Below are 19,102 nucleotides of genomic sequence, written 5' to 3'. Positions count from 1 at the left end.
CCCTTTCCTGCTACCCAGTACTGTCAGGTCAAGGAAACTAAGACCTTGGCTACGAAGAGCCAGGAGCTAGATGGACTTTGCGTGTGGGGAGGAAAAGGGGATATGAGGTCTTGGGGAGATGACTGGAGCACTGTCGCAAAAAATTTTTTTTTAATTTTATTGTTTTTGGTGGGAAGGTAATTAGGTTTTTATTTATTTGTTTGTTTTAATGGAGGTACTAGGGATGGAACCCAGGACCTTGTGCATGCTGAGCACATGCTCTACCACTACACCCTCCCCCTCTCCAAAAAAATTTAAAAACAGGGGGTGTAGCTCAGTGGTAGAGTGCATGCCTAGCATGCACAAGGTCCTGGGTTCAATCCCTAGTACCGCCACTAAAAAAACCTTTTTTTGAAGTTTCTCCTTAGCAATGATGTAATAAGTCTTATGGAAAAAAGAAAAAAGAAAGAAACTCAGGCTACAAAATGCTTTATTATTTCGTTCAAGAACTAATGTTGATTAAACACCTACTGTGCAGAACTGGCCCTTGAGTGGCATTTTTGATAGGCTGGAGATGAAAGGGAGGACAGAATGGGATTTCTGCCTTGCAGGAAGTCACAGTCTGGTTGGGAGGCAGATCTGACATAAATGAAGGGCACATTCTCAACTCCTTTTGCCTTGCTGACATCAGATCCTTCCCTCGGCCTCTTATCCGGAGGCAGAAGATTACTTAAAGCCAGTGTGGCTGGACCCTGAGTGTTCTCCAGGGAATCAGAGACACAAGAGAGGCGAGCAGAGGGCAGCCTTGCCTGGGGTTTTGCCCGGGGATCTCATTTAATCCCCAGCACTGGGTGAGGGAGGGGCTCCTCTCCTCACAGACAGGAGCCTGAGCCTCGGGAGATACGGTAAGTGTGAAACAGGTACCGGGTAACGGTGCCACCTGGCTCCTGGGGGGGTGCGAGGGGTAGGCGAGGTAACACAGGAAGAAACAATTAACGGTGCCCGGCACTACATACGCGCTCAACGAATGTTCCCTCTGAGGCCTCGGGAACTTGCCCCAGGCCAGACACAGAGGACAGAACCAGGGGGTCACTCATATCCTGGTCAGGCCAGTTCCAAAGCCCGCACTCTTTCCAAAGGACTGCAGGTGCCTCTGGGGATTCAACTGTCTTCATCATCCTCTTCCATCCTGTTTGTGGTCCTGCCTCCAGCCCCTTTCAAGCCCACCCAGAGGGCCTTTTCTTTCTGCGCGTTTAGACTCAGCGTGGATAACTTCCTGGACTTCCAGCATAAGCAGAGGAGGGAAATGAGCAGAAGAAAGAGCATCACGAAGGGGCAGATGACGAGGAAATAGAGCAGAGGTGCTGACGAGCAGATCCTGGAAGGCAATGTTGGCTCTGCAGCAAACAGGGGGGAAAGAAAGAATAATTAGTCTCCAACGTATTTGTACGAATTAATTGTTAACACTTCTGGGATTTATTGTTACAGGCAAATATATGTGAAAGTCACGGGGGCCACATAGCAGTCGGCCCCTTAAATCACACGCGAGGAGCGAGGAAAGGGTGCGGGGAGAGGAGAGCTGCAGGTCGGCGCTCCTCCAGCCCCACTCCCTCTCGCCCAGCGATTTCCAACCACCAGAGGTTGCGATGACCTACTTAAAACTAACAGCCAGAAAGAAAAACAAAACAAGAAAGAAAATCTCTCCTTTAATCTTCTTTCCGCAGAAAAGATATCTATAATTCAACCCTCGTTCCCAACTCTGTTGCCGGTCCTGAATTTTTAACCATTATTCCCATCGCTGCTTCTTACACACACACACACACACACACACACACACACACACACACACTCTCACTCTGCACTGTCCTTATAAAACCACAGCACCCGCAAGTGAGAAGCACCCCCCCTTCCTTAATCTCCAAATCAGCCTCGCAGTCCCCAGGCACCCCCGCATTCGGTCCCCTCCCATTATTCTTACTGTCGCCTCCACCGGGCATGCTCTCTACACCGTAATCCCCTGGGTCCTGCTGGCCTAGCTCCCCATCACACTTGTCTTCCCACCTGGCCTCAGGCACAGTTTCCTCTTCTTTTTTTCCACTTCTCACACCTGCCTTTGTTTAGACCTCTTGTGTTCCCTTTAACCATCTTTATCATCATGGTCATTGGAGTATGTCTGATAGTGTCGCTTGTTTCTCCAGCCTCTGCAGTGCCTCGCACACCTCCTTGGTAACGTTTGCTGATCTGAATTAAACTGGATTGACGGCAACCACGTGGGCAAACGCTCTGATATAAATGCCGGCTGAAGCACACGGCCACCCAGCCATCGGGCAGCTGCAGTCCTCAGGGAAGCCCTGTCAGCACACGGACACTCAGAGCACGGACAAACAGCCCTGAAGCAGTCAGGGCCTGGCCACGCAGCCAGGGAAGACTGCACACACCGCAGGCTCCAGGAAAGAGAGCCTCAAGCTACTAGTCAAAGGAGGGGTATTTACAGTTTTTGATGCAGGACACCAAGACACCAACTACTAAATGTAGTCTTCCGACTACATTATATACGACAGGATATTTGAAATCAGGGCTGTTCTGAAAAATCTGATGCTAACAATAGCTGAGCTGTTATTAGAAAATCATAATGACATAAGCAATTTCTTCCTCAGAGGTTAAGCCATAGGATTCATAGGATTACAGACTCTTAGAGATAAAGACAACAGGTTTAAAGGTCATTTTGACCAACCTCACGCTGCAAGAATTTCACTTTTGGCATTGCTGATGCATTTCGCACCTTGAAGAACATCTCTTTGTTGGAAGTCAAGAAAGAATCTAAACGTGTCCAAATTCTGCAAAGAAAAACTCCTGGAGGACAGAACCTACGTCTCATGCATCTTTTCTCCCGCGTAGCACTTGGGCATCAATGGGGACTAAAGAATGAGTCAACTGCATGAGTGACTTCCACACCCAGGGACCCAGGTGCTGCTGCTGTCATGTTACACCGAGGAGACCATCACTGAACATTAGGCTGGCAGCTCTGAGCAGGGAAGGAGCTGCAGGGCTTTGTTGCTTGGATTCTCTCTGGTCTCGTTTATATTCTCCATCCTAAATTTGGTTTTTGTCTTTGAAAGTGTGGGCAAACGATAAAGCAGGAGTTTGAATTCTTTATCAGCCCCTCTCCACATCCTACCTGGCCCTTCCCTCCAAGGCCCTGCTTGACTACAGTAATTCTCCCGGGTCTCATCTGAATACATTTGAAGGCATACGTCTAAGCAGGAGGAATAGACTGCAAGGCTGAAAGAGAGCGGAGCTATAGAGACCAGTGGGTGAGGGTTCCGGCCTTGCTACTTTACACAACTCATATGCAGAGTAGTTGTTGTTGTTGTTTGTTTTTTGGGGGGAAGAAGGTAATTAGGTTTATTTATTTAATTAGTTTTTTTAAGGGAAGTACTGGGGATTGAACCCAGGACCTCGTGCATGCTAAGCACACACTCTACCACTTGAAATATACCCTCCTGCTGTGTGCAGAGTAGTGACTGGGCCCCTACTACATCTCAGAGAGAACTGGGTCCAAGTCCTGGCTCTTCAGCTTAACCATCATTGATTTTGGACAACTTACTCATCCTCTCTAATAGTTTCCTTGTCAATCAAATGAGGATAATAATTTGTAGAGTCGTGATGAGATAATGCCGAATAAAGCATTAAACAGTGTCTAGCCCATCTGTTGAGTCGGCAAGGAATAAATACCAGCTAGAGTGCTATTGAGAAAGTTAGGGAAATCATAGGCAACTTCTTCCCAAGTGACCAGGCAGAAAACAGAGCTGAGTCTGCTGATTTCCTCACTCAGGGACCACAGGCTTGGCCATGTTCTTCCACAGGCCAAGTCTTTCCCTTAAATCTCTGATCTCTCTGTCCCCAGGGCTGAGTGACATTCAGCGGAGAGTCAAGCAATTATTTAGGAGACTGTGGCTTCCTTTTCTAATCATGAGAGGCAGAGAATTGGGAGACAAGAGTCCATGCCACCCATGTGTCGCCATTGCTAGGATGATGGTGTGATGATGGGGAGATGGAACCAGCACATAGGAGGTAGAAATCTGGCACTTGGATTTTCTGCCACTGACACTCTCACCTTCTGCATGAAGGGACTGCATGAAGGGACTGCCAGAGGGCTTGACTGTCTAAATGGGGAGGAGTCCGTTCCACTGAGAGCAATCTGCCATCAAAGGTCGACAAAGGGCGCTCTTTGCGGTGCTGAATTGGACACCAGCTAGGAACTGTCAGCTCCAGTGCTTCTAAATGACCTCTCCCGGGAGGGCAGTGTTTGCTCTGGATCCCACAGTCACCATTCCCACCATCTGCCTCTCGCCCAGATCTGGATTAGTATTAGTGACATGCAAAACCATTAAGGTTTGGCATTTTGAATCAATCCGAGTAAGTGCCCAGGGCTCGGAGTACAAGGCCTGTAAGACAGAGCCAAAAATGTAATGGGAACACTTCATCACGAGGTTTAGTTTATAACCTGCTTCTACCCGCGGCCAAACCTATCACTAAGAGAATTCCTTTCTAACACTGACTTTAGAAGAAAGGTAGAAGATATTGAAGCCCCTACCAACTCCTCCCCTAACGCAACCCAGACTTGGGCAACTGGCCGTGCCAGGTGTGGCCACGTGGGAGAGGCGGCTCCAGCCAAGAAGTCAAAGCAGGGTTAGGGAACCTGATACAAGAGCCTCTCAGAGTAAGTGAACCTCTGACAGTGCTCGCTTCACCTCCATTGAGGACTCACTTGCTCATTCATTCATCGAGCTTTTTTTGAGCTGAGCACTGTGTGCCAGGCCTTATTGGAGGCACCAGGGAGCACAGACAAATGACAAATTCCCTCCAGAAACACCAGGGTGATAGGGGCCCATAGCTCTTCTGAAGATCCACTTCTAAATACAGCCTTACCCAAAGAAAATCTGGGAAATAGTAATAAATACTGTACTGCTACGAATAATCCAGCCCCCCTAAAGCTTTAGAACCTTGCCTATTAATTAATCACAGCGAGTTCTCTAGAATCAGGTAGCTGTAGCCCCTGCTTTGGCTTGGTCACAGCCAAGGATGTAAGATGGAGAGGAAAATGTGAGGTGCATTCCACCAGGGAAGTACCTCTCAACTTCTCTGCCTTCACGTTAGCCACATGCTTCACAGTTCTCTTAAACAGTCCTAAATTAAGCCAACCCAGAACTGCCAAGCAGAGGTGGTGGGAAACCATTTGAGAAGTGAGAATTCGTAGCCTATTATATTTGACATGGACCTTATTAATACATAGAGCTGGTCCTTACCAGGAGTGCAATTATACTGTGAATTCAGTAAGTATTTGAGCACCTTCTTTGTGCCAGACATTATGCTGTTGCTGAGAACCAGACAGTCTTAGCCTTCTCACAACGTATAGTCTGGCACTGATGATGGGTGATAAACAGGTGTGATGACTAAGAGACTAAGGTAAGTTGCTGAGAAAGTGGCAGTTACATTGGTCGGTGAAGGATTAGTAAGTGTTGAGCAGATGACATGAAGGAGCATTCCAAGCAGGAGGTGGTGTAAGTTCATGCAAGATGTTAGACTGCCAGTAATGTCCATTCTCTTCTAATCTTCATCTTCTTCTTCTCCACTGGCTCTTCTCCCTCCAGAATGTAAATGTGCTCGAGTCCCTACCATCTCCAAACCAAAACAGAACAAAGCAAAGCTTCACTGCACCTCCTGCCATTTGTCATTGTCTTCTCTCTTTCCCTTGGCATCAAAGCTCTTGATAGCATAATCTGGATTTGACGTGTCCACTTTCTCACCGCAGTCTGACTTTTCTCACAACTTTTCTGTAATTGCCCTATCTTGTTAAACCAATGGATATTTTCCCATCTTCACCTTAATTGGCCTCTTTGCACCAGTTGAGTCTGTTGGCTCTGCCTTCCCTCCTGATATCTGTCCTGCCTTTGGTTTCCGTGATACCACCGAACCCTGGTTCTCCTACCTCTAGGCTATGCTTTCCATTCTCCTTCATAGCCCCTCTTCTGCAGCCCCCGGATAAACAGTGGTGTATCTCAGGGGTCCATCCTTGGACATCTTTATAGGCTGTAAGATGATGACTTCTGTAACTCTGGCAGAGATCTCATTTGGAAATTCCAAAGCCTACTGGATAGATCTCCCTGGATAATTTTCCAGTACTCCAAACTCAGGTCCAGCCCAACTTATTCAAAATTGAACTAATGTTCCCCTTCAGATCTTTCTTCTGTATCACCTCATTTGGTGAGTGTCCCCACTGTGCACTCACCCTTGAGTCTCTTCTTCTGCTCATTCACCTTCCATATACACCTCATCCTCTAAATCCTGAAGACTGTGTCTCCTCATATGAGCACCTGTCCTCTCAGCACTCCTGGGTACTGCCTTAATTCAGGACTTCATCATGCCTCACCTGGGTCCCCACAATCAATTTCAAATAGTTCTTCCTGCTTCGTGCCTTCCTCCCTTTCAATTCATTAAAAAAAAAATTTGGGGGGTGGTAATTAGGTTTAATTAATTAATTAATTAATTAACAGAGGTACTGGGGATTGAACCCAGGACCTCACACATGCTAAGCAGCAGCTCTACCATTGAGCTACACCCTCCCCAACTTCAATTCATTTTTAACACCACTCCCAGGGGGAGCTTTCTAAAATGCAAATCTGATGGGTCACCCCCCACTGCTTGAACTTGTGCAATGACACTCTAACTTCCGGGATAAAGTTCACCTTCCCTAGCTTCCTACACAAGACCCATTGAGATCCACACCCTTTCCGTCTCACTAGCCTCATCTCTCGCCGTCCTAACACAGTTTCTCTGATCATCTTGCATATCCTTCCCTTTTCTTAAAACGTGTGTCTTCCTTTTTATAGGCCCCATACTCTCGGAACTCTCCCAGATCTCCTCCCCACCTAGCCCTTCATCTCAGCCCTGCCTCTCTCTGCTCCTTCCTTAGTCTCCTGAGACCATTTCTTTAACGACACCTTATCATGTTGGACTTTACCTCCCCCACCGGACTCTGAGCTCTGTGGGAACAGACTCTGTAACACATTTTTGTGTGCCCCAGGACCCCATATAGTTATTCACTGAACAAATTTAAATATTTTGTCATATATACGTATGTGTATATGTACCTGTATATGTGCATGTGGGTGCATATGTGTGTGTGTGCGGCACGTTTGAGACATAAGGGGAAAAGGAATTGACATTTGTTGAGCACTTAGAATATGCCGGGGTCTGCGCCAGATACTTTACATGAATTCCTATTATGATTCTCATTTAATGAGAAAGCTGAGGCTCACAGAGGTTAGGTAACCAGGAAATGATTTCACAGCGAGTAGGTAGGTGACAGAGCTGCAATTTGAGCCTAGGCTTGTCTCCTTCCAAACCCTGGGATTTTTCATCGCCCCATACTGCTTACCCACCTACCAGAAAGGACCAGCCAGGTAGAGGAAGCGAGATGCTCTAAGAGAAGGATTTCCTTGGGAACACCTGCCGGTGCTCACAGTGGAAACCCTCAGGTCGCCGTGGCACAGGCTTCCAAGCTTCTTCAGTTGTGAAGAATACAAAGACTACTTAGCTTGTCACGTTTTCTTTCCAGAGCTCATCTTCTTAAAACCTCACACCTGTTTTATAAGAATTCCACAAAGACTAACAGTAAATATACGCTATGAAGGACCCCATCTGTCTCAGAAGAGAGGTGCTTTTTAGTCACGGAATATAGACTTTTTACAGTTATTGTCTGTTTATTCTGCAGAAACTGCTGATTCTACAGGGCCTGGGAATTCCAGTGGGAAAACACGGATGGAATGTGTTCAGGGTGTGGGACTTCCTATAATTGTTGGAGTGGAAGAAAAGCTCATAGGAAGATAAATTCTGCCTGGATACTTGGAATAAAAATTCTGCTGAAGAATGGGTGGGAGGAGAATGATGACCCCTCAGGGAATAAGTTAGGTAACTGACTTCCCCCCCAGAAGCCCTGCTGGGGCTGGGATGCACGTATGCCTACTCTGAAAAGGTACCTCTCATTCCCTAGCACGCTCTCCCTCCCATGGAGTGTCCCAGGAGCTAGCTGGTGTTGTAGAGATGTTATCTTTATTGATCCTTTTAACCCTTCCCTGTATGGGGCAGGAAGACCACACCGCTGCCTCTCCAGTGACCCTTTCCCACTGTAAGTTTAACATAGAGCTCACCTCTCACCTTCTTGGTAAACCCCATCGGAAAGAAATGGCTCAGAGAATCAGCTGGCTATGGCATCTCATTGTGGCTCATTGATCACCGGGGGAGATTTTCTGGTCTAGCTGGAGACAGTTTTGCTTAATGAATGCCTATTATAGGCTTGGCACTGCACTGGCTGGAAGGAAGCCCTCTCCTCCACAACCTCTTGTTCCGCATGCCTCCGGAAGCTGGGCGCTCAGCACAACAAGGACGACCTTCCCACACGGAGAAGGGTCACCCTTTGGCTGATGGTCTTCAAGTCACTGCCTCCCGTGCTGGAGCCTACAGACAAGTTCCACAGGGCCCATTTCCTTCCTTGGTGCCTTTCAAAGTGCAATTAGGAGAGGCACGCCAAACATCTATCATTCTCAGGGTTAAGGTAGTTTGTTGAACCCATAGGTAAGAAGCTTGGCGCTTACTCATTGAGAGAGGCTTTTTTTCTTTGGTTGATTGGTTTATGACTCAGGCAGCATTTAGATGTGGCTGATTTTGGCTCAGCCAGATCAGACATAAAGTCCCCATGTCCCTCTTCCTCATTCCCACCCCCACTGTAGATGTGCTTTCTGAGACTGGAGAATCAGCTAAGAGGTAAGGATGTCTGCTTCAAACATTATTTGGTTACTTAAAGGGATACGATGTTGATGGCTTCTTCTGTTTAAGAGGGGAAGTGGGAGAAGAGGTCAGATGCCCCTGACATTCAGGATTAGCAGATACAAACTGCTACACATAAAACAGATAAACAACAAGGTCCTACTGTATGGCCAGGGAACTATATTCATAACTTGTAATAGACCATAGTGAAAAAGAATATGAAAAGGAATATAAATATACGTATAACTGAATCACTGTGCTGTACACCAGAAGTTAATACAATATTGCAAACCAGCTATACTTCAGTAAAAAGGAAAAAACTATGCCAAAACCTCATGTAGATCTTATCTGTCCAGATGAGTCACTACTGAGAGAAAGGGCAAAGTCATTTTCTTCAGGGAGTCTGTACATTGTTTTCAGCCTGAAAAGAAGCAAAATACAGCTGGAGGGAGAGCACAGGAGGAGAGACAAAGAGTCTCCCAGCCAGGAGCCACGGCTGGGGGATCCCTAGTTACCTGAAGGCAGCACCGTGAGCACCACAGGCTGTGACTCATCTGACGCTTGGGCGACCCACTTGCTTGGGTTGCCATGTAGCTGCCACTCTGCCACCTTGCACCAGTACATGCCCGCATCCTCCATCTCCACCCGCTGAAACTGCAGGACAAAGTCTGTAGGGGATGAACGGTATGAGAGCAGGCGCCTCCTGAGCCCCTCTTCACCGTACTCCAGCGAGCCGTCCTGCTGCAGGTGCGCCAGCATCTCACTTGCAGGATTTCCTCTGTTCCGGTACCAAGTCGCAGAGAACAGGGAGGCTGGGCTGCCGGCACTCTCCAGGCTGCAGCGGATGGCCGCCTCTCTGTGCTCAGTGGCATTTTCTGTCCAGTACACTTTGGAGACACGTACCTTGCTTCCTAGGAAATAAAATGGCCATAAGTTAGAGAGGAACCCACACTTCAGATTGGACACCTCCTCTGAACAGTCCAGCTGTCGCTGAAGACGACATCAGGTCCTCCACTGTGAATGCTTTTCCTTGACCCCTGTCCTCCTTCCATATTTGCCAGAACATTGTCTACTGTGAATCAAGCCAGCCACTTCCCTTCTTCAGCCTCCCTCTTGCCTACTGGACCTGCCACGAAAAACCACCCAGCTTTGGTGGGCACTCTGTCCTGCTGCCCTTAATTCTCCCAGGTCAGCTCTCTCTTCTGCTTCCCAGAGGGGCCCTTCAACACTTCCAGCCTCCCTTCAAGTTGAATATGCCACCACTGCCCCTTTTTCTAAGCAAATGACCCTCCTCCCATACACTCAGGTGTGTCACCTCAGGTATAGACACAAGGAACGAGGAGGCTATCCGAGAGACCGAACATCTTTATCCATGTGTTAGAGACTACGTTGTTGGATTAGACTAAGTTTTAAAAAGATTTTGACATTTACTTTTTAAAAATGTTCCCCAGATCACCAGCAGGTGAGAACTTGGAAAGAAGGCTAGATTAGTTCCAACAAAACAAAGAAACTACAGTATGCACTAAATTTTCAACTCTACCACAAACAGATTTATTAATCTGTCTTGAAAAGAACAGCTTTGTCCAATCTGGGGTTCTTTTTTAGTTACCATCTTTACTCTCTCCTTCTCTTCATGGAGGAGCATGTGAAATAGTTTCTGTGGTCCTGTCTCTCCTTCTTCACCTCAAATTACTCCCTACTCCATTGCAATCAGCCTTCCAACCCCACCACTACACTCTGGCCAAAGTACCCAATAAAGGCTCAATTTCCCAGCTCAAGAGACCCTCTAGTCTTTTTTGTCCTCTCTGCGGTTTCTGCCACTGAAATCCGTTTACTTCTGAACTCTTCTCCTCTACTGATTTCAGAGAAAATATCCCTCCTGCATGTCTGACAAATCCTTCTCAGTACTGTTCCCTGGGGCTTCTTCCTTAACTCACTTCCCACACCAGGGTGCACAGCTGGCTACCCCCAGTCAAACACACCCAGCCCACAGATATGTCTTATTCGACATCTTCAGGATTTTAAGAGAATTTGAAATCATTATGGACATTCTCAAACTGAGAGATGTCACCAAAAAAGGTTTTAGGCATCCCTTGATGTACTAAAAGGTTGGACAGCACAGGGCCAGCGTTTCTGAATGGGAAGTGTTGGCTAGAGTCAAGAAGTGGTGTGCGCTTTGTAAAGAGGTGGGCACACCCTGTCACAGTTTGTCTTGGTCCACCAGGAGAAAGGGGCGTTGGCCACACAGATGGAGAATGAAGGGTGCGTGAGTCTTGCGGGATGGCTAAGATGCGAACACCATGATGATGACGTGGGACATAAGGATGATTTGGGACATGCTGGGTAGGAGCCAAGCAGGAATGTGCAGCAGGCAGTTGGGTAGGAGGGCCTGGAGTTCAGGAGAAGGGGGCTAAGACTGAGGGCTGTTTCACTGAAGGTGGTAGTTGGAACAAAGGCAGTGTTTAAGTGGTTCTGAAGACAGCGGAGAGTAAGGAGGAAAATGGGCTTAGGTGTCCCTGAGGACACCTGCATTTAGCAGGGCGAGGAGAAGGGGTCTGGAGAGCATGGAGAACGGGGGCCGGAGCGGCAGGAAGAGACCCTGGCGCCGGGTTACTACTTCGCCCCTGCTGCTCCCAACAGACTGAGAGCTCCTGAAGGCGGTGCCTCAGTGGATCCCTAACTGCCTAACCCATGGCAACGTTCATTATAATCTTATTTTTTGATGTTACATTGAAAATAGAATTTTCGGCACCAGACTGGATTAACTTATTTGCATCGTGCTGTTGGATCTTGGCCAGTTCCCAAACCTTAGCTGTGACATTCATTTAATTTTAATCAATGCTGGAGGTGACCGAACTAACACTGACAGATCTAATCAACCCTGCCCACGTTTAGACCACAGCGCTCATGGACCAGTGCAGAGGGATGGAACTCCTACTGCATTTTTAAAGGCCTCCTGAGGTGGAGGAGACGCCCTCACTAGGCCATTCCAACAGCTAACTGCTCTTATTTGCCTTATGTTTAGGCAGCCAAATGTTGAAAAGCAATTTCTCCACACATCCCTATAGAGTTGTACGGTTTCTGTTCACAGTGGGAGAAATATGCTTCGTGTTACTCTTTCTCTGCCAAATTACAGTAGAGCCCCACTGGAATGACACAGCTTGCTGTTACAGAGATCGGGAGATACGGTACCCCGGGTAGCTGCAGAGACCAGGCTGCCGGGCTGAGATGCAAACCACTCTCAGAGACTTGCTCCCGTCCAGCCACCTCCAAATCTCAGACCGACTCACCGTAAGTGACCCCTGTCTCCTCTGGTGGGCCACCCGGTCCTGTGGTCCTCGTGCAGGTGGCTACTATTCCTACAACTCTAGGTCACAGTTTCACCTTCATATAATCACTTCGTAGAACAGCTGCCCAAGAGAAGGCGGCAGTTCTGCAGAAAGATGTGTGAGGACACCCTTGGAGGTTTACCTGTGGGCCTGAGTTTCAATTCCGTTAGACCTGACTGCTTTTCTCCAAGCTGGTGCCAAGTGCTGTTTGCGGACCGGAGCCATTCCCTCACAGCGCAGTAGTATTTGCCCTGATCGCTGTCTTCCACGTTCAGAAGGTGCAGCTGAAACAAGCCTTGGGAAACTCTCTCGGCATGGAATTTTTGTTTTCTCCGTGGGCTCTGAAATTCGTCCCCATATTTGACAACATTGGTTCGGTCCATTTCCAGGATCTTCAGCCAGGATGCATCAGTGGAAATGGGATGGAAGTACCAAATAATGGCTAAATGGAGGTTGCCAGTGGACTGGGACAAGATGCTACATTCTATGTCAGTGTTAGAGTTGATGGAGATCTCTTGGACTTGACTGCTTGAATTCACTTCCAGCTTGCTCTCTAAATGAAAAGAATGGTAACAGTTACTTTCGTTACTTTGCTAGAAAAAGAGAACTAGAAGGCAGAAGGGACATGAGAGGTCAACAAAGGCAATGCCTCCTACATCCATCAGATGTGTGAATTCCCTCTTGAGCAGCCCCACTAACTGCTCCTGCAGCCTCCGAACAACTCACTAACTGACCAAGCACCCATTCCATCTTTGGACAGCTCTGCCACTAGAGAATTCTTTCTGCAATCAAGTTGAATTTTACCTCCCCATAACTTCTGCCCATGGGTCCTGGTTCTGCCCTTGCCCCGGAGGAGTGGGATGGGGAGGGGAGGGCGGGGAGGAAGCATCATCCAGCAAAGTCGATCTCTTCCACTTGATAATGCTTCAGTATTTGGGAACAGACATCTGTAGCATTTCATAAATCGAATGGTGAGCAAGTGGCCATGTAACACTTTGCCTGTGGGGTCACTATCCAGTGTACGCCTGGATTCACAATTTGCCTAAGCCTAGTTGTATCGCCTGCGAACGTGCATAAACAAGAGGAAGCTGTATGTGAGCTATTAAAATTGTGCGTCTCTTTGCAGCCACTCAGCTGTGGGAACACTGTATGGATAGGTAGTCAACCATCCTTTAGCCCCGGAGATTTTCTGCTTTGTCAGAAAGATGAAGAGTAAAACCTGGCTTCCGAATCTTATTCTTAACTTCTTGCTGACACGACCAGTTCTACTCTGTAACGGCTTATTGATGTTGTCAGCAAGCCCCCTTACTCTTCCTTCCATAAACGTTTATTAAGCACATGCTATATTACGTGCCAGGCTATTCCAGGCTCTGTGGACGCCTCCCCTCAGTGGGTTTACCTCCTAGAGGGAGAGACTGGCACAGGCACAGCCGCTGAGAGAGGACAGGACTGTGTCACCCAAGCGGGACAGAGGTGTGCAGAGGTGGCCGTCCCAGCACACGGCAGGACCATCTAACCCAAACGTGGGAGTGGGGGGGGGGCTTCCTGAAGGAGAGATCTCTAAGCTAAGTCTTAAGGTTTAATAGGAATTAATCTGATGGAGATATTAAGGGATTCCACACAAAAGAAGCAACTTGAACAAAGACTTTAAAGATGAGAGAGAGCGTAGAGTGCTTGATGAACTGCAGGTAGTTCCGTGTGGCTGGAGCTCAAGGTCAAGATGGACAGTGGAAGGACATAAATGTACCAAATTATAAAGGACCTTGCCTGCCATGCTATGGGAGTCTGGACATGAGGTGGACGTGGAGGAGTGGTGGACGACTCAGGTTTCTTACTTGGGCCACTGGGAGATGGTGGGGACACACAGAGAACAATGTAAGAGGAGTAGCTTGGAGGGATAATAATGGTGTACTTATGTTTTGACATATTGAGCGTAGACACGTCTTGGAGGCAATTGCATAGATGAGCCTGGAGATCCAAAGAAAAGTCTTTCAGGATAATGGGTTTGGGAACTGTTAATATATAGGTTGAATCCAGGGGATTAACCCACTCTGGGAATAAGCCCACTTCGGGGGACTGTACAGAACGAAAAGAGAGCTCACTGAGGAAGAAACCCAAAGGGAAGAATCAGAGGAGGGGGAGGATTCTGCAAAAGAGACTGAGAAGGAGCAGCCAGAGTGCTAGGAAGGAAACCAAGAAAATCCTGTGTTATTAAGACCAAGAAAAAAAGAAGTTTCAAGAAGGAAGGATTGGACCAACAATTTCAAATACCACAGAAAGGACAAGTAAGTTAAGGCACAAGTTAATCAGCAGGAGATCATTGCTATTCCCAGAAGTACCGCTCGGTAGCAGAGACAACACTGACAGCTACCACGTCTGAGCATCAGCTTGGCATGTCAGGCACTGTACCTGCCACGTCACCACCTTTAAATTGCACATCCGCAGTTTACACATGGGGTCACTAGGTTTGGACGGATTACACGTCTTGTGCAAAGTGATGCTGCTATCCAGTGCTCGTCAGATCTAAATGACAACAAAGGCTCTTGCACACTCTGCCGTAGGAGAATGGAAGTCTCGGAGCAAGACACACGGCACAGAATTTGCGAAGGTCATGTCTTACTTTTATGCTCTGTGCTCTAGGACCAACTGACAAAGAAAACCGTGTTGACTATAAACATAAACGTTCTAATCTTAAACAGTAACACAGAAAAATAAGTGGATAAATGTGTTCTAACGGAATTTCTATTACCCATACTACTAGGGGAGACGTTCAAAACATTTAATGACCGTAAGGCATGGCCAGTGACCAATCTGAAAGAACGCCTCACCACTGACCAGCCTTAGGGTCCTTTGCTGTGCCACATCGTGCCCTTTTGTTGCTGAGTGGTGGGGACTGATGGGAAATGGGGAAGAGGCAACAGTTATTATTAGTCAGTGTGGAAGTATTTCAATGTTTTAACAACCAGCGTGCCCATTTTGTGCATATTAGCTTAACGTTAAACTGGATATCATTATTTTTTTGTTTTGCTTTTGTTTCTATTTCTGGTTGCTTTTTTTTAAATTGAAATACAGTTATTTACAATGTTTGAGTCATACAGAAAAGTGATTCAGCTTTATATATATGAGTGTGCATGTGTATATATGTGTGTGTATATATATATACATATACGTATATATATATATATCCTTTTTCAGATTCTTTTCCATTATCGGTTATTAAAAGACATTGAATGTAGCTCTCTGTGCTATACAGGAGGCCCTTGTTGTTCATCTGTTTTATATACTGTAGTGTGTATCTGTTAATCCCAAACTCCTAATTTACTCCCCTTCCTTTCCTGGATATCACTTATGTATGATGCTTACTTACACAGTACAAACATGAGGAGAAGGTATTTCATGCTTTAATTCTATACCTTACCCCAAACGGGAAAAATGTTTATTAAAAAAAAAAAAGCAAGGATTAATTTCAAGTGGTGTTCACCTGGTAGAGTGACGGCTATCCTCAGGGGGTGTGAGACGGCAGAAGCCCTCGAGGGGCCGTTTGTGTGAAGACAATGTCCACCATAAACTTCTACTTTACACTGATAAACCCCTGCTTCCTCCTCGGTGGCATCATGGATTAGGAGTTGAGAAAGAAACGAAGACTGTGAAACCTTCGTCTTCTTTTGGAACTGGGGTAGGAAGTCCCCCCATTCGATTGTGCCATTATGGGCAATTCGAACAAGCAGATCAAAGTCTCGAGACCCAGCTGGCTGGAACTGCCACATCACAGTGAGTGGAACCTTGAGGTCAGGGTAGCCAGCCCTCACGACGCAGGACAGGTCGAAGGTGTTTGTTAATTTCACTTGTGGTTGACGACTCAACAGATTAACTTGCAAACTTGACTCTGTGGGCAGAAATGTGAAACAGAATTTCAGACACGGTCATCAAATCCAGGTACAGGGCTCCCAAGTTTCCCTAGTCACCGCCTCGTCACACTGAACCATGTGTTCATACATTGGGAGTATCCAATATTTGGGGGTAGAAGTTGATTCACAGTACAGTCTGTCCTGAATTCTGACCTTGGTTTTCTAAAGCTGACCCTCTGCTAAGAGTGTTCTCAGCAGCGACAACAAACAGGCAGTGTTTCTCCGGTCTGCTGCTTAGACAGCTGCTGCTGAGTGGGTGGAGCGCTCCCCAGCCCCGCCGGCTGGCCTCGTCCCCTTACCCCGACTCTCGGGGGCAGTAATTCTCTTTCGCACATGCTGGGAGAGACTCTGCAATCCCAGGGCTGCAGCTGTCAGAAGCCTGAATGTACGAGGCTCAGCTCCAACTGGCATAACTCTTCTATGTAAGTCTACTCCAATTCATATGATTTTGTTTTTTAGCCTCGAATAACAACTTACAAGTTGCACTGGAAAGATGATTTGTATAAAGATGAGATCAGTGGACAGACACATGTGGTAGCCAGAGACTCTGTTCTGTCCTGGGGCACCTGTGCCATAACGAGGGACTCAGGATGACACACAGTCCAATTCCGCTGCATTCCACTGCAAAAGGAAGAGGCCAACGCTATGCAAGTTTAGGAAGGATTTCCCTGACACTTACTCAGAGGTTTCACAGTGACTGATATCTTCTGAGTCCAGTTCAGGTCTCTGCCCTGGTTCCGGGTCCTCTCAGACACCCTGCACTCGTACGTGCCGCTGTCTGTGACGGTGGTGGAGGTGATCTTCAGCTGGAAGCTGGCCCAGTCCATTTTCTCCAGCCTTGTGTTGCTGGGGTTATCGAGCTCGCCGTAGGAGGCACCCAGCTGCACGGTGCCATCCTGCCCCATGCCAGCCACAAACTCTGGCTGTGTCTGGTCTTGTGGGATGTGCCACCAGGTCACGGACAGGGGACTTTCAGCCCCATCTGCCTTGCAGAAAAGGGTTAACGTCTCTCCCTCCCACACCGCTTGCTGCTTGTTCTTGGTAGACACAACCACGTTTCTTGCTGTGGATTACAGATTTTAGAAGAAAAAAGTATTTCAAGTAAATAAAGTGAAATCTCATTAATTAGGACTTGGTTAGTTTGTGACAAATCAGAAGGATTTGCTAAACACTCAAACAGTGGAAACAAGACAGCAGAAAAAATACCAGGAGAAGCTTATTTACAGTTAAACAATTTATAATGTGCCCTTATTTTCAGTGACTTGTTCAATCAGCCGTCCTTTGGAACGTCTAGGTGGGAAAACATCTGCTGATATTTTGTTAAATTAATTCGGGTGGGTGTATGAGGTTGAAAGTAATCGAGATGTGTTTATTTAAATCTTTAGTTTTTTAGAATTCAGACTTTCACATTTCAAAATGGCCTTCCTCTGCTTCCTTATCTTTCCCTAATTACTATGTGTTCTGAACAGGGAAGTAGTATTGTTAGATTTCTGTTCAAAATACTGCCATTAAATAATTACTTGAGGAGGTGGGAAATGCACATATGTATATTTTTTTCTTTTTTTCAAATCAGATACTTATTCATATATATTGTTGGTTGAAGGGAGATCCTTCCTCTACCTGAACTATAGTATAAAACTATAAGTAAATGTAAATCTGGCTCCCAGATGGGAAATTCAAGGTGTGTAGAAAAGCAGATATTCCTTCAACAGACACTTTCTGTTCAACGCCTTGTCCTGGGTGCTTTGTGGGGAATGCAAAGACTCTTCAGGAGCAAATGCACCCAAGGCAGCCCAGTCTCATGTTTAAAGCCAAGGTCCTTGGAGTCAGAATTATCCTGAGCAACACAGCCTCAATTTCCTTTCCTCTAAATATGGTGGCAATGACAGCGCCTCCCTTATGCACTGCTGCAAGGACTGAATGAATAGCACGTGCAAAGGGCTTAGCTTTGCTGGCAAAGGGAAGTACCCAGTAAAGGTGAGCTATTAGCATTAATGTGTGAAGATAGGCATTTTGTGAAAGCATAAGAGTTCAAAGCCAAAAGAAGCAAATAAAACAGAACTGGCATTAGAAACCTTAATAGGATCTAAATGAATTTGCAAATTGTTCTTCCCTGTTGAGGAAGGAGTTCAGTCTTCACCGCTTTATGTATAAATGTATATGTTACAAAGGCAGAATGAAGGCTAATGCCCATGAATAGGCTAAAAAGAAATACACACACACGTGTATATGTGCGTGTGTATATATATATATATATATATATATATATATATATATATATACACATATAAAAATACAACTTGCTTCTAAATTTGGGGTATTAGAAGATAATTATACTTTATTTTTTTCAAGTTAAAAATAGACTCAAAACTGAAGTTTAGAAATTAGAGGGGAAATTATTACTCATAATCTCATTACTGTAACTATTATGATTAGTTTCAACCAACTTCAATTTAAAAAAAAAAAAGTCAAGGTTCTTTAGTTCATTGTGGTCATTACAGCCTCTTGGTAAGAAGTAATAAACTTACCAAGCATGTGTAAGTTACACAGTCATATTCGTAGTGAGTACCCCCTTCTGTTTAAAACAGTCATACAATGATAAAACTCTATGCATCATGGAAGTAAGAGTTTGACTTGCAAAATCAAATGCTCAACAGGATTCTTAATAAATCTGCTTAAAAAAAAAAAAAACAACCATTTCTGTTTGTACATATTAGGCCCAGTTTGGACTCCAGCCTGCACAGAGGGTTATTTTTAGCTTGGGAAGGCCACCTACTGATAGGCTTGTGATCTGTGTGCCATGAAGCACACCTTCAGACCCCTTTGGCCCAAATTCCCGCGTCCTGCATTTGAGAGAGATTCGCTCCAGAGCTGCTCCAGCGGAGGCTGAAATGCATGAAGCTGAGATGTAGCTCTGTGTAAATATGTAAACACGCCTACGTAGTTTTGTCTGAATCCTAGAAAGTCAGACCAAATGTTTAGTGTGAAAACTAACACCAACACACTTCCTGGCTCTCCACTCTCGGCCAAATCGGTGCATCCTCACTCCTAGCAAAT

The 19,102-nt window shown here is 46.3% G+C and overlaps 1 protein-coding gene across 2 annotated transcripts in view; it reads right to left on the bottom strand.

Moving 5' to 3' along the window:
* Positions 1-452: 452 nt before the first annotated feature.
* Positions 453-19,102, bottom strand: part of CD101 (CD101 molecule) — a 39,545-nt gene continuing 20,895 nt past the window's right edge. The window contains exons 7-11 of one of the 2 annotated variants that reach the window (XM_010968163.3): positions 16,725-17,108; positions 15,619-16,023; positions 12,280-12,690; positions 9,324-9,719; positions 453-1,376 (exon numbers count right to left, since the gene is read on the bottom strand). In XM_010968163.3, the coding sequence (XP_010966465.1) occupies positions 1,141-1,376; positions 9,324-9,719; positions 12,280-12,690; positions 15,619-16,023; positions 16,725-17,108 (1,832 nt within the window). In that variant the 3' untranslated portion in view covers positions 453-1,140. Of the gene's footprint in view, positions 9,230-9,323; positions 9,720-12,279; positions 12,691-15,618; positions 16,024-16,724; positions 17,109-19,102 lie in introns of both variants that reach the window. The other variant, XM_074370267.1, reaches the window with a different exon arrangement.

Source organism: Camelus bactrianus, chromosome 9 (genome assembly GCF_048773025.1).
Source record: "Camelus bactrianus isolate YW-2024 breed Bactrian camel chromosome 9, ASM4877302v1, whole genome shotgun sequence".
Classification (NCBI taxonomy): Eukaryota; Metazoa; Chordata; class Mammalia; order Artiodactyla; family Camelidae; genus Camelus; species Camelus bactrianus.
The sequence above is the reverse complement of the archived record's forward strand: the minus strand, read 5'-3'. Positions and strand labels throughout refer to the sequence as shown.